The 14,183-nt window shown below is 26.0% G+C and overlaps 1 protein-coding gene and 1 long non-coding RNA gene across 14 annotated transcripts in view; both read left to right on the top strand.

The window, feature by feature from the left end:
* Window positions 1-6,165, top strand: part of LOC107438258 (uncharacterized) — a 69,484-nt gene extending 63,319 nt beyond the window's left edge. For all 13 annotated transcript variants that reach the window (XM_087168093.1, XM_087168098.1, XM_087168078.1 and 10 more), the window contains 3 exons: window positions 1,831-1,914; window positions 3,604-3,672; window positions 5,860-6,165. In XM_087168093.1, coding sequence (XP_087024219.1) covers window positions 1,831-1,914; window positions 3,604-3,672; window positions 5,860-5,880 — 174 coding nt within the window. In that variant the 3' untranslated portion in view covers window positions 5,881-6,165. The remainder of the gene's footprint in view (window positions 1-1,830; window positions 1,915-3,603; window positions 3,673-5,859) is intronic.
* A 4,498-nt stretch (window positions 6,166-10,663) lies between these two features.
* Window positions 10,664-14,183, top strand: LOC147816580 (uncharacterized). The gene is made up of 2 exons (XR_015435576.1): window positions 10,664-10,747; window positions 11,477-14,183. It is a non-coding gene; the product is annotated as an uncharacterized LOC147816580 (long non-coding RNA).

Here is a 14,183-nt window from a genome sequence, read left to right as displayed (position 1 = left end):
CAACCGCAATCTATTTCAGCGTGCCGTCGGTCCATAGCGTATGAAATCGCCATTCATTTTACAGGTTTGATGAAATACTTGTGAATTCGCATGTGCGTATAGTGAGCTGGGTTCGGTGAGATTATTGCCCGCACCTGTGCAACTCTGCTGCATTTTGCAAGATATTCTCAATTTCAAGCTTCATTTTCCACCCTCTGAAATCGAACTGAAAATTTTTTTCATCATTTTTTAATGACTAATATAGTCACGAAAAGAGTTCTTCGCCAGAAACTAGTTATTTTATCATGATCATCTAAAGTCTTTGAAAATTATTTTGCATTTTGTTAATGTACGTTGTGCATTGAAATATTTTTTGAGTACTTATTTTTTGTTGAAGGATTTGACTATGCACTCTGATTAAGTAAAAGTACTATGCTGCTTATGCAATGTTCATTCAATTATTCTGTTCACATTAAACTAACTTTATTTAAATATTTATGGTTTTTCATAACCATTATTTAATGGCTCATTAAGGTTTTTATTTTAAGAATATTTGAAATTTAAACTTTTTTAATAATTTCACATTTTCTAAAAATGCTAAATTAGCAGTTTTAAACAATACTAAAAAATATTGGTTATTGCTTATATATATGTATACTTTTAACTTTTATCGTACTTTTAACTTTTTTATGTGCTTTTATAAGCTATTTGCTTTTATTGTAAGTAGTTACAGTATTTTTTTTTTTATTTAAACAGAGTAACCTTCTATCTTTCTTTTTAGCTAATAAAAATGATCATGAAATTTACAGTCTAGTTAAATTGATCAGTTGAAAATATGCTATTTTTGAAATATCTTTTACATTATGAAGTTTCTCGTTCAAGCTAATTTTTGAGAGACTTTAATTGTCAATAAATATTACATGATTGAATTTGCCTTTCAGTCTGCTTTTGATAATATTTTTTCCTTACTAACTTTAGTGCAGTTGAAAAAGAGATTTAGTATGATATAAATAATTTAGCAATATCTGTGTGTAAAAATTAAGTTTCTTGGCCAATATATTTTTTTCCATATCCAAATATCTTTATTGAAGTAAAGAAAAGGTTAATTTTGTGCTGTACATAAATAAACCTAAATATAAAAAGCAAACAAATAATGACCCATAAATAGACACATGATCGTTTAGTTTTATGATGAAGAACATTCTTCATTATCGAAGCACTAACAGAGAGAGTTAGAAGAAACTACAAAAAGTTAAAACAAAGAAAAGATAATAAAAGAATAATGATTTAATAGGAAGATAGTAAAAGAATATTGTGAGGTAGAGGTGGTTTGCAGGAAGAGAAACAGTGATGTTACGATATATTTAAATTAGAACTAATTATGGGAAGAAGAAAATTTTTCAAGTAGATGAAAACTATATTTTTAAAATTAAAATAATTATTAAGAAATACCATTAGAAGATAGGAAGAAATCATGTTTCATTGATTAAGATATTATTGATTACATAGGACTGATTATAAATTCTAGTGAGTTGCAAATATTATTTATTTATTGGCATTTAGCTTCAAAGCTTTTTATCTTTAAACAATGATGTATTTCATATGAATGACAAAGTGAACATGGGAATTTTTTTTCTTTCCTGCAAAATAAATGAATTTTTCAATTTTTTTTAAATTGTTGATATTTTAAATTTGAATGTTTTAGAAATTCATGTGTTATTTTCTTTTTCTGGCTTCTTTTCTATTTCGATAACTTTGTTTATCTGCTTTTAGATCTAAAAATAGTTTGAAATGTTTCTTTCCAGTTATGACATTATTCTTATTTAAGTACCTATGTATGTTGTTTTTTAGGATAATGAACTTTATTCAAGCATTAAGAGGATAATTTTTAATTCTGATCCTGAGCAGATCACTCTTGGGAATGTTATTGAGAAAGTAAGTCCTTATTAAGTAATTCTGTTATTTATTTCCATTTTTTGTAAATATTTATTTAAATTTTTTAATGAAAATTTAATAAACAGATTTTAATTCAGAAGACAATAAATGTTTTGGGGCATTCTTTTATGTTGTAAAAATCTAAGAAAATCCCTTTTTTTTAAATTTATACCGTTTTATTTGTTTATTTATGTGATGAAAATTAACTAAGATATATTGGGAATAAGAAAATGTAAGAGTAAATTTTTTAAGTTAAAATAAAATATTCTAAGTTTAAAAGTAAAAATAAAGTATCTTTCATTTCTTATAACGTCAGTAAGCGGGTCAGGGACCACTTTGATCAGCCTGCATAGGGACCAAGGTGCATGGTATTGGTTCTCGTTGAACTGTTCTACCGTAAAGTGATCAACTTCGCACGCAGGTCGTCAGGATACCAAAACAGGGGAGCCATCCCCTCTGCAAAGGATCAAAATTGCGATGGCATGTCTTCGGATCATCCTCAGGGATGTTACCCAGACCGTTGCCAATAGCCCATTGTGCAGCACTAGTGTGATGTGAATAGAAATACCTACTTACCATGCCATTTCTTATAAATATAAAAAATATGATTAATCACTCTTACTGTTTTTAAATTCAGAGCAGAACAGTACAGGCTATAAAGAAAAATTATTAAAATGTAAGATGATTAATTTAATATCAGAAAAAAATGTAATCATTGCAACCAAAAACTCTTTACATAAAGTTCAAAGAACATGAAACTGAAATTGATACAGAATTAGATGTTATCTCATTTGTATTGATGTACTAATGGTCCTGGGGAAAAAAAGAAAAATAGTGATTAAAAAATTATTCAAGTAGTTTTGAAGTTTTAACATACTTTCTTAACATATCTCCTACAAAACTCCCACAACCCTATCTGTCAAGACTTATAGTGTATTATACTTTCCAACAAATTTGCAAAATTTCAAAACTACTCATTTTTATTGTCTATTATTCCTTTGTTACCTAAACTATAATCGTAAAATGTGTCCAAAAAAGATATTAAATTAAAAAAAAAATTTCTCTTTACAGTTGATACAAGTTATCTCAAATAATCTAAATACAGCAACTGATACTAATAATTCATGAACTTTTGCAGAATTAATTTGTTTATTTGTTACCCAATTTAGAGTATTAAATAAAGAATTTTAGTATATTGAAGTTCCAGAGTGTCAAGAACTGGTTATCAATTTCTTGGAGAGGTGCAGATTGGGGCCCAAACCCACAAAGAGCTGTCACGAAAATGGTGACGATGATTAGTTTATTAAAGAAAAAAAAATATTGGAAGCAGAGTTTTGAAAACTTAAATTATTTAAAGCTTTCATATTATCATAATTTTTTTTAGTTTTTAGTGCTTAATTTGATAGTATTAAAATTTATAGTAATTAAATGCTCAGATACAAACTTCATCTCTACTGTGACTGCAATATTTCCAAACTACTGAATTCTTCTACTGAAATTAAAGAATAACACTGTGACTTTTTCTACCGAATTAAAGATCTTCATCTAACTTATTTCCAGCCTTTGGGGGTACTTGCTAATTATTCTCTAAAAATGGTTTTAATTTTAAATTTTCAGTAGAGAATTGAAATTCAGTGGAATTGTTAATATTAAACTCAATCTTGCTCATGTTATAATGTCTTTCAACAGGTATCTGTACAGTATGCAAGCCACAATTTAAAATCAAGGACTCGTTTTATGAAAGATTGTGTAAAGAAGGTAATTTATTATTTATTTTTCTACTATTACTTATATGTACATTTCATGCTTGCTTTTTCTCTCACTTTTGTATGAAAGTCACTACTCTTGTCAAACAGATTTTTCACATCTTTTCCCCATTTTTTAAACTTAAGTTTGTTTTTTTTTAAATTTTTTAAATAACTTGCTTAATTTTTCAATGTTTACTTCTAAAATTACGCAACTACTAAAAAATAAAATATGCCTAAGTTAACGACTTGAATTAATTATTTCTCTGCAACTTTGTACATTTGACCCAACCCAAACCTAGCAACCTTTGCAGATGTGTTTCTATCGACATTTGATACATTTGGCTGCCCTCCAATGAGCGATCTGCCTTATCAGTAGTTTATCTCACCTGTTAGACTATTCGTATTTCTAGGGATTTCCAGGCATCAAACATTTGCATAAAGGATATACTTGTGCTTTTTGCAATACACACATCTGCAATTTTTTTAAAAATTGTATATTTCAGGATTTGTAGTAGTCCTAATATTTCTTATTTTCCTGATAGAAAACATTTTGTCCTTATTTTTAGCTTTTTGTCCTGGTTTTTCTGATTTTTGTGAGTGTTCAAAACATCTCAATTTTTAATAATGCTGATTTGGATTTTAAATGTAAAAACATACATCTTTTTGTTTTAATTTTCTAATAAAAATTGCAAAATTCAAAACATCTCAGTGTTCAAAACATCTCAATTTTTAATAATGCTGATTTGGATTTTAAATGTAAAAACATACATCTTTTTGTTTTAATTTTCTAATAAAAATTGCAAAATTCGATTGTTTACTGTTACAAGTGTCGCTTTCATTTTTATAACTAAGTGCTTATATTATTATTGGGATATTGATATTTTTATCCTTCGTTAGATTTTTTTTTATGTCAAATAGAATTTATTGCCACAAAATAATTTCTAGATTTTTAATGTTTCTCTAGTTTAGCAGCTTAGCATGCTTAACATTTTTTTAGTCTCTGAAACTAAATATACTAGACTCTAAATATTTGCTTATCTTAGAAACTCATTACACTACTAGACTTTGTTATGTGTAGATTTCAGGTACACAAACCATTATTTAAACATGTCACACTGAGAAACTATTTGTTTAAATCTGTATGAAATGGAAGATTCAAATAATGGTTTAGTCTAAGCAGATCAATCCTAAGCCTACAGTAATGTGAAGAGAAAAGTTTTCCAATTGTTATTTTCCCATTATTTCAGAAAGTTCAAGCAAAATGAATTCCTGAGTTAAAACCTTTTATATCTTGGTGACTCTAAAATCTCTACAAAGAATATAATTTATTATCTATTTATACCTAATTTTTTCCTCGCAGAATACAAAAATTTTTCAAATCAATAACTTTTTTAATCTTGCAAATTAAAAAAGTTATTGATTTGAAATATTTTTGTGTTTATATACAAATCAGTAGTGACCAATAATTTAAGATTTTATAAATTTTTGATACAGCACTGAAAGTTTATAGATTTCTGAAACTATCACAGTTATTTTGTTGCTATCTTTCGATTGAAAATAAATATATTATTTAAAAGGTTTGAGTTTGAACAAAACTCAACATCCTTTATTTTGTTATCTTCATCTCTATCTGAAAGTTGAAGAAATTATTGTATGCAACTCAATGCTAAAATGACATCTTTACACTGGCCCAAATATCCATCCTTGTTCTAAAACGGGAAATTGGCTTACTTCATCATATGAGTGGGCCACTGGGTTATCTTAATTTTGACACTAAATCCCGAGTCACTGATGCACCTATTCATTTTTCATATTGTTCTTTGCATATTCAATATTTATAAAACTTATTTTCACAGTATTTAAAAGTTGGAATAGTTTTAGATAATTTAATGTAGTATTAATCTTTTAACTTTTACGAACTATATAACTAATACTAGTTAATTATTTTTTAAGTAGCGAAGAAAAACTAAGTTCTTCAAGATAAAAATTTATTTATTTCCTTTCTTTATTTTATAATATATCTTTTCTTAAAAGTCAGTTCATTGGTTTAATTTTCTCTATTTCAAAGCTAAATGGTTAATCATCAAGTCACCAGATATTGTTTTTTCAATGAAGTGTGATTAACAATTTAACTTTGTTTGTATTTAATTTGATGTGAATTTGTGGCTGAACTTATATTAGTTTAATTTCATTTTAGATTATACTTGGAACTACTTGAAAAAGAAATTGTATGTAAAACTGTGGTTTCATTACAATGCATCATTCATTTGGCATCATTCAGGAACTCATTCATCATTGTGTAAAGAATTCATATGGATTGTTTATCAAACTTATTTCTATGTATGTTCCCAGTGCATCATATGCAATTTTAAATCATTTTTATGATCCATGTTTCTTAGTTTTTAAAATGTAAATGTTGGGAATTGTCTTTTGTGTTATATTGTAAATAAAAAAGAAAAGAAAGGTGTGTAAAAAAGTTTATTAAAGTGTGTTCTATTAATAATTATTTATTTTCTTTCTTCTATATTTAGTTTTTATAACTCCTAAAACTTATTAGTTTCTTAAAACTACCCCATAATAGAAATTAATTACTATGTTCCTGTCAAGTGATTTAATAATCAAATTAAACAATTTTTCCTACTCACAAAAACTTTTAAAAGCATAGATTTTTTTTTTTAATTTTGTAATTTAATTTTTGAAAATAACCTTCAACTATATGAAATTTTTGTCATGTTTGAAATATTTATTATTGGCATTTTTTGCATGCTTTAAATAAATAAAAAATTAACTAACTTCAAATAATTTACATCTAATGCTCAAATTCCTGCATATCCATAGTTATATACAATCTTTAGAAATATATTTTGTAACTATGATGAACTATTTATAGTGCGATTGTGAATGGAACTTAATATTGAAATAAAGTAGATTACTTTGCTGACTCCTTCATATGGTTTTACATCTCAAAATCTCCTTTTTTATATTTTAAAATATATCATTACGGTAGTTAACCATCTGATAGTACTGCTTTTAAAAAATATATATTTCGCCTGCATGTTTTTTTTTTAATTTGCTAAGTTTCTCCTATAATGTTTAATAGGAAAATGATGCATACCTGGGAAATGTTCTCAAAAATTTTCTCATTTTTGAAAATGCCAGAAGGTTAACCTTCCGAGTATCTGCCCTGCTTTTCCCCGTAGCTGCAGGTAATCTGCACTAGAAAAAATGACTATACATATGATGTTCAATGGAAAAGTAAGTCTGCAGCTGGGAAATGTTCTTAAAAATGTCCCTATTATTTTTGAAAATGCCAAAATCTGAGTATTTGGCTGTTATTTTTACATTGCATTTCTTCCTTTTTTTGCATAAAAATATTTTTTATGTTATTCAATAGCAAAGTAGTGCATAGCAGGGGAATGTCAGTATAATTTTGTCTCGGTCTCCATGCTTGTAAGGTTAATATGTTTATGGCCAGTCATATTTGAAATATAATGTACCTTAATTGAATTACTAACATAAATAAATATTAAATTTAATAATGCATGTGTATTGCTTGTTTCCTTTCTTTTTTAAACTCTTATTTTCTGTTAAAACATTAATTTATGTTATAAAAATAATATTTAATAAAGTAAAAGAATGAGTGCCGAAAATTTACACTAAAAGCAAAATAAAGTTAAGAAAAAATTGATTAAATCATTCTCATTGATCAAAATTTTGTAAAAGGCTCAGAATTTTTGGATCAATTAAATTTGTCGACTTTTGTTTTAAACAGTGAAGTAAGTAAATGCTTGTCACTTCTGGAATATTTGTTTCAATATCTATTGAAAAGCACAGAACATTTTACTGTTGAAATAACTGTTAATGTTGTGTTTAATAACTTTTATCTGGACAAGTTTAATATAATATATTATATATTGTATAAATTTACACTAAAAGCAAAATAAAGTTAAGAAAAAATTGATTAAATCATTCTCATTGATCAAAATTTTGTAAAAGGCTCAGAATTTTTGGATCAATTAAATTTGTCGACTTTTGTTTTAAACAGTGAAGTAAGTAAATGTTTGTCACTTCTGGAATATTTGTTTCAATATCTATTGAAAAGCACAGAACATTTTACTGTTGAAATAACTGTTAATGTTGTGTTTAATAACTTTTATCTGGACAAGTTTAATATATTATATTTTGAGGTAAAAGTTCACTGACAGAGCATAGTTTTTATAAAATTTAATGGAATGTTGCAAATCAAATCTAGACATCTTGTTTTTCCTGTCTTTTACTTTGTTGATCGTGCTTATCAAGTAAGTGAAGTTAATTACTTAATAAATCAAGAAAAAAGTGCGCTTTCATGAAAAATGTGATACTATTTCTTTTTGAAAAACATTCAAATATAAAAATTATCAATATTGTTCCATAAAGTTATTAAAATATTCCTACTTTCAGCCATTAACTATAGTTTTTTTTTTTCGTGTAGTTGCAAGGTTTCATATAAAAATTGATTTCCACTATTATATGCAGTTAAAATGGGGTATGCAAATTTTCACATTATAGTTTAAAATGAATATTTCTTTGTATAATGGGTTAATAAAAAATAATTTAATATTTTAAACTATCCACAATAAATATAATCATATCATTTTGTACCTATTTAACAAGCCTACTTAGCTTTAGTCCCAGATTTTCTGAACTTAACTAGTTGCCCTCAAAATGAGTCTCACCCTATCTTATTCTATGGAGAAGTAGTAGAAAAAAGATATGAAAATTTAATCCCAGCAACGAATGTATATGGAGATTCAAAATTGTAAATATTTGCATTTCTTAATGTTTTGTTTCATCAACATTCTATATCATTATTACTTCATATCATACATTTTAACCTTTTCATTTAATGTTATTTATGTATATTTAACTGTATATACTAATAAAAAGTTTTCTACAATCTTATTGACTAATATTTTTGATTGAAATTATTTTTTATGATTGCGTGAAAAGACAAGTTTTTATATTATGTCAGTTTTTGAATAATATTTCATTCAAACACTGTGCAAAGAATTGACACAGTAATTTTACCCTCTTCAGAAAATTTTTATACTATCGATATTCAAAATACTTATTGAATTCTTCTATAAAAACTAACTCAAGCCACTAATCTAAAACAATTATTTTTTACTGCAAAGTAAAAGGAACTTAGAAGTGACCGTATAAATTGCAATGACTTTTCACTATAAACTTAAAAGGGATTCCCAAACTTCTTACAAAAAAATAATTTAACTAAAGCTAATAACTCGTATTTGTGAAAACCCATTTTTGATGTCAATATGTTAAAAAAAAAATTTTGTGTTTGAAACTTAATCTTAATTTTTTTAATGACAAAAAAAGTATTTAGAAGAATTTTTAATTATGTATCTTTCTGTGAATAATTAACCGCTTCAATCACTTAAATGAAAATTGTGTAATGAAACTGAAAGCTATATGGATATATCATGTGAGAGCATTCTTTTCTTTTGTGTGTGATTATTCTGTCTGTTTCTGATTAGAGTTGATTACATAGTGGTCGTCAAATAAATTAAATAGTTGAAAACATTTTGAGTGACATTCTGAAAATATTCAAATTTATCTACCAAGTTTAGAAATAAAACTTTTTAAAGAAATTGCATTTTTTTGGAGGCTATTCGACAATTTAATAGCATAGATTTTTTTATTTACTACTTTGGAATATGGTGTATTGTAATCAATTTAAATATTATTTACGTTTAGGCAAAATCTATGAAACGAACATCAAAGATTCGTTGATGTTTACAACTTCTAAAACTTTTTTTTCCGATCATTTCTGCTCTCGGTCTCATGACAACTTTTAGAACTGTTAATGCAATCCTTTTCAGATATTTTTGTTATCTGCACTCGCTTTGCTATTTAAACAACTTCTTTACCATATCACGTCGTGTTCTCATGTGTTACAAAAATACAATAATTATAACCAAATAAACATAAAAATTGATATTACAATTTGTAAAAACCAATAAATATCGTATCTAATCACAAAGTAATGATTCAAATATTATTGAAATTAAGGCAAAGACAGTTTTCTTACAATTGCTCTTCAAGTGTCATAATTAGATTGACAATATCCCCCTATCTAATATATTGTTGCTGGAAACACTGCATTTAAACAGATAAGTTAATTGAAAATAAAGCGCCTTGGCAGAAATTAAAAGTATCCTGATACATTAGTCTAAATAAAATTAATATCGAGCCCCTAATTAAATAATTCAAAATTTTTTTTAATGAAATGAAAATATTTGTTTATAATTACTTCCCAAAATACGTATTTTTTTTAACATTTCGGGATTATATTTATATTGAAAAACAAGACAAAACTTCAAAATTAATAGCTTTGAAACTTATTAAAAAAGTCATGAAAATAAATGGTTGCAAAAAATTAATTTTTCTGTGATTAAATTTTCATCAAAAAAACCACCAAATTAAACAAAAAAAAGTCTTGGTTATTTTCAGACATACTACTTAGCGGCAAAAAAATAATAATTCTCCAGAATTTTTTATTGGGAAATTTAATGTTGAGCATTAAGTCTTTTCTTTTCTTTTTTTTTTTTTTTGCTTACATTTGTGTGAAATCTTATTTGCTTTCCTTGCTTTTAGAGACCGAATGCGATTTTTTTTTCTTGCATATTGCGATTTTTTTCGCATCAGATATTTGAAAATTTTATTGGTCAAATATACTTTCTCTCAAAAATCTAACCAATCATATTCTCCGTTTCCCTCTACAGTGATCGGAAGTGCGTAAACCGCATTCAGTGTAATTGGCCCTATATGACGAATTCTATCCCCTAGCGCCACCTGTTTCTTGCTACCTTGCTGTTCGATAGAGTTTCATAGATAAGAGGAACCCGCAAAAGGAAGTGAAGGTCCTATCTTTCCGGTGGCAACGAAAAATGGGTTACTTTTTTCAATCAGTGTGGCGACTTTTTCTATCTGTTAAATCGCCACATCGCCAGTGTTCGTGTGCATGTTTGTTGTTAATTTCACGTGCCTAAATTTTACTGCATGGAGTAGAAATCTAATCAGTTGTGGTAAGTAAAAATTATTAATATGTTAGTTTTATACATTTATTTTTAACTAATTAAATTTTAAAACATTGCATGAATGTTAATATATTACGTTCTATAAAACGTAAACATCTTTCACGTGTTATTTTCTATTGAGAATGAATTTTATAATTCAACTTTACTAGAAATTTATTTTTATATGCATTAATTGATTGAGCGGTTATTGTTTAAAACATTTGTTGGATAATTTTTGATAACCTAAAAATGTTTTCATATTGGAATATTTATTCTGTTTAAAATATAAATGTTTTGATCATTAAGAATGTTTTAGTTAAATCAGCGGTAATATAGCAAAAATGAGCTTGCATAAATTTTTGGAAATTATATAGTCTGTTATTTATGTATAATAATAAATGAACTTATATAGAGAGAAATGCTTGTGTGTTGTACTGTTTGTCATTAAAATTAAGGTACGATGCTAAAATTTATATAATGTCTAGTTTATAATAAGGAATGTTGAAATATGAAGGTTGCATTTTTTAGGATAGCTGTATTAAGAAGATGTGGTGATTAAAGTTACAAGTATTTTAGATCTTCAAATTATCTTTATTTATTTCAAAATTGATAGATGAGATTTATGTATTCAAAATAAATTAGTTAACTCTGTAAATTTTGTCTGTGTGAGAAATTTATCCCTTTTGACATTGTAATTCTTTAATGCATAGTATTTTTAATGATACTTTTTTTCTCTAGTGGTTCATGATTCATGTACAGGAAAGATTGGAAGCATCTCTATGTACCAAATACAGTTAGCTGATTGTGGAGAAGATAAACTTGGTGAAACAGTAGCTAGAGAACTGCCTATTTAGATAGTTTATTAAACTTTCTATATAGATGTTTTTAAAATGGTTATCTTTTTATTGTTTTTCCAAGCTCGGTATAACAACTAAAGCTTATTTGCAAACTTAACAAGATGTTAATTACTTTCTAGGGTAAGTCGTTCATTAGATTGTAATTCTAGATTTAAGATTGTTCTAAAAAAACTTATTATTACATTAGCTGTATTTTTTACCTCTTACTGCAATTAATTTTGCATTGATGACAACAATAAAAGTTACGTGCCATTTTTACAGACTCCCGAAACTGGTAAGTTCCCTTTTTCGAGTAAAACATTGCAGTTTTATCAAAATATTTTTAGTTTAATTTTGATCTTTAAAGATATGAACGTTTTCTGTAATGCATATAAAATCAGCTTATCTTCTAGTAATTTTATATTTATATTGTCAATTATTTATAATTTCACATTTATGTGGATATATTTGTAAGCATTTGGAGTTTTCATTATTCTCCTTTTGTTAGTTGTGTACATATAATCATATCATGAAATGTAATCCAAAGTTCTGATTTTTCGTAATTATACAAAATTTAATCGGCAGTTTGGGAGTAAGGTTAAGGTTATTGTTTCTAATTTATAAAAATTTAAGTATTGTTTTTGAAATTGCACATGATTAAATGATCAAGTCATTGATGATAATTTAAGTTCTTTATTGTAGGGTAAAAGTACAGTTTGTTAAAAGTAAAATTAATTTTGTGTATGAAATGAAAAAAGCAGGTATATTGTATCAAACATATGCATGATCTTATTGTCTGCTGTTTAAGTTATGTATTAATTTCACAGCCTGTGTATAAACTCTTATATAGCCTTTTTGTGTTATAGGATGAAAGTTATAACAATTGTGTTTTATGAATGTTTTTAATTGTGTAAAAGCTAGTTATTGGGACATCTATCAGAACAGATGTCAGTAAGCACATTTGCATAAGTATAAGTAATTCATAATGAAGCAAACCTCATTGTCAGAAATCGGGTCAAAACTTTTTTTCTTCTAAAATGTTCAATTTATTCAGAATTTTCTTTTTAAATATATTATAGTAATAGAATCTTTTAAATATATTTGATTAATTAAATGCCTATTAATAAAAATTATGAGTAAACGTAACACATAAAATTTCAAGTATGACATTAATTTTAACTGGAAAATATTGCAATTTTTCTATTTTGATAACTAGAAAAATCTTTAAAATTCCCTTTTGTGTCAATTATTTAGTACATTCTGCAACAGTTATGAAATTTATATTATTTCGTGAAATCTACTGGATTTTTTTCCTATCCGTGTTGTCAGCTATGATTTCGCAATTTTTCAGAGGAGAGTTTCGTCAATTTCAAATATAGTTATTAAGGTTTATACTTGCTTATGTCTGTGAAACTTTTTTTTTCATATGCTGGTAATTTATTTAAAGTAGAAAATCTATGCAATGAAATTCTATAAACCACATTAACTTTCACTGGTGTAAACAATAAAAATTGCAGTTAAGAATTTCTGCAATAACGCAAGAACAATGAACTATTTTCATAATTTGTCTAATTATTTAGGCAATTAAGTTCAGAACAATATTTAGGTAAATGTATTTCCTTAAATGTCTTTCTATTTTTAAGTCTACTCTACTTGATTAAGCAAACTAAAGTTGATAAATTTATTGTGTTATATTAGTTGTTATGCTCTCGAAAATGTAAATTTTTTTTTTCTGTAAATGCTTAACCATATATTTATGTGTCTAAATATTTGAATCTAAAAATTATATTAAGCATTTATAGCTTGTCTTTCTCAAACTAATATTACTGCCATGCTTAGTAGGTAAGTTTAAAGATATGTCCAATGTTCTGTTTGAAACAAAATGCTAAGACACATGTTTCAAGTTTTTTTTTTTTAAATATATTGTTTTAATAAAGTTTGAAAAAATTACTATTAAACCTATAAGTAATATTTTAGAGTTGTGAATACCTAATTAAAATTATGAGTAGGCTTTAAATGAATGGCAAATATTATTCTGAATTTTTGTTTTATTTTCAATGGCACTTCATTTGTGAATTTTTTTTCTTTTGAAGACCCAAACGAAATTTAATATTTTTTTCTTTTCTTCTAAACTAGTTTCTTTAAGCATGTAAAATATAACATTAAAAGTTAATAAAATAGATTTTCATATAGAATTATTGAGTGAATTATATTAAACTTCCATTTTTAAATTAGATGTTTCTTGTAAATGACAGTTTCTTGTATAGGGTAGATTTACATAATCAGTTTTTTCTAGCCTGACAAGAGTTTACCATTCCTGGTATGTATTTGAATATAATTCCCATGTTTGAAGAAGCTACCACTAATTAATAATTTTTAAAACCGTTCTATGAAGGAAAGAATCCTTTTGTGCAAAATTCTTATTTATATTTGTATCTAAAACTATTGTTTGTATGCTTATTAATACATTTATTTGAGATTATTAATTTAGGTGAAGTGTATTTAAGTTGAAATCTTATCGAAAGTGTGATGTCTGTCTGCTGAAATTTCAGAAAAATGGAAAACTGTGACAACTATTTTATAAAATAAAGTTTAAAATTGTTCATATG

This window comes from Parasteatoda tepidariorum, chromosome 1 (genome assembly GCF_982258835.1).
Source record: "Parasteatoda tepidariorum strain Cologne lab strain chromosome 1, Ptep-v5.0, whole genome shotgun sequence".
Taxonomy (NCBI): domain Eukaryota; kingdom Metazoa; phylum Arthropoda; class Arachnida; order Araneae; family Theridiidae; genus Parasteatoda; species Parasteatoda tepidariorum.
This window is presented reverse-complemented; position numbering and strand designations above follow the sequence as displayed.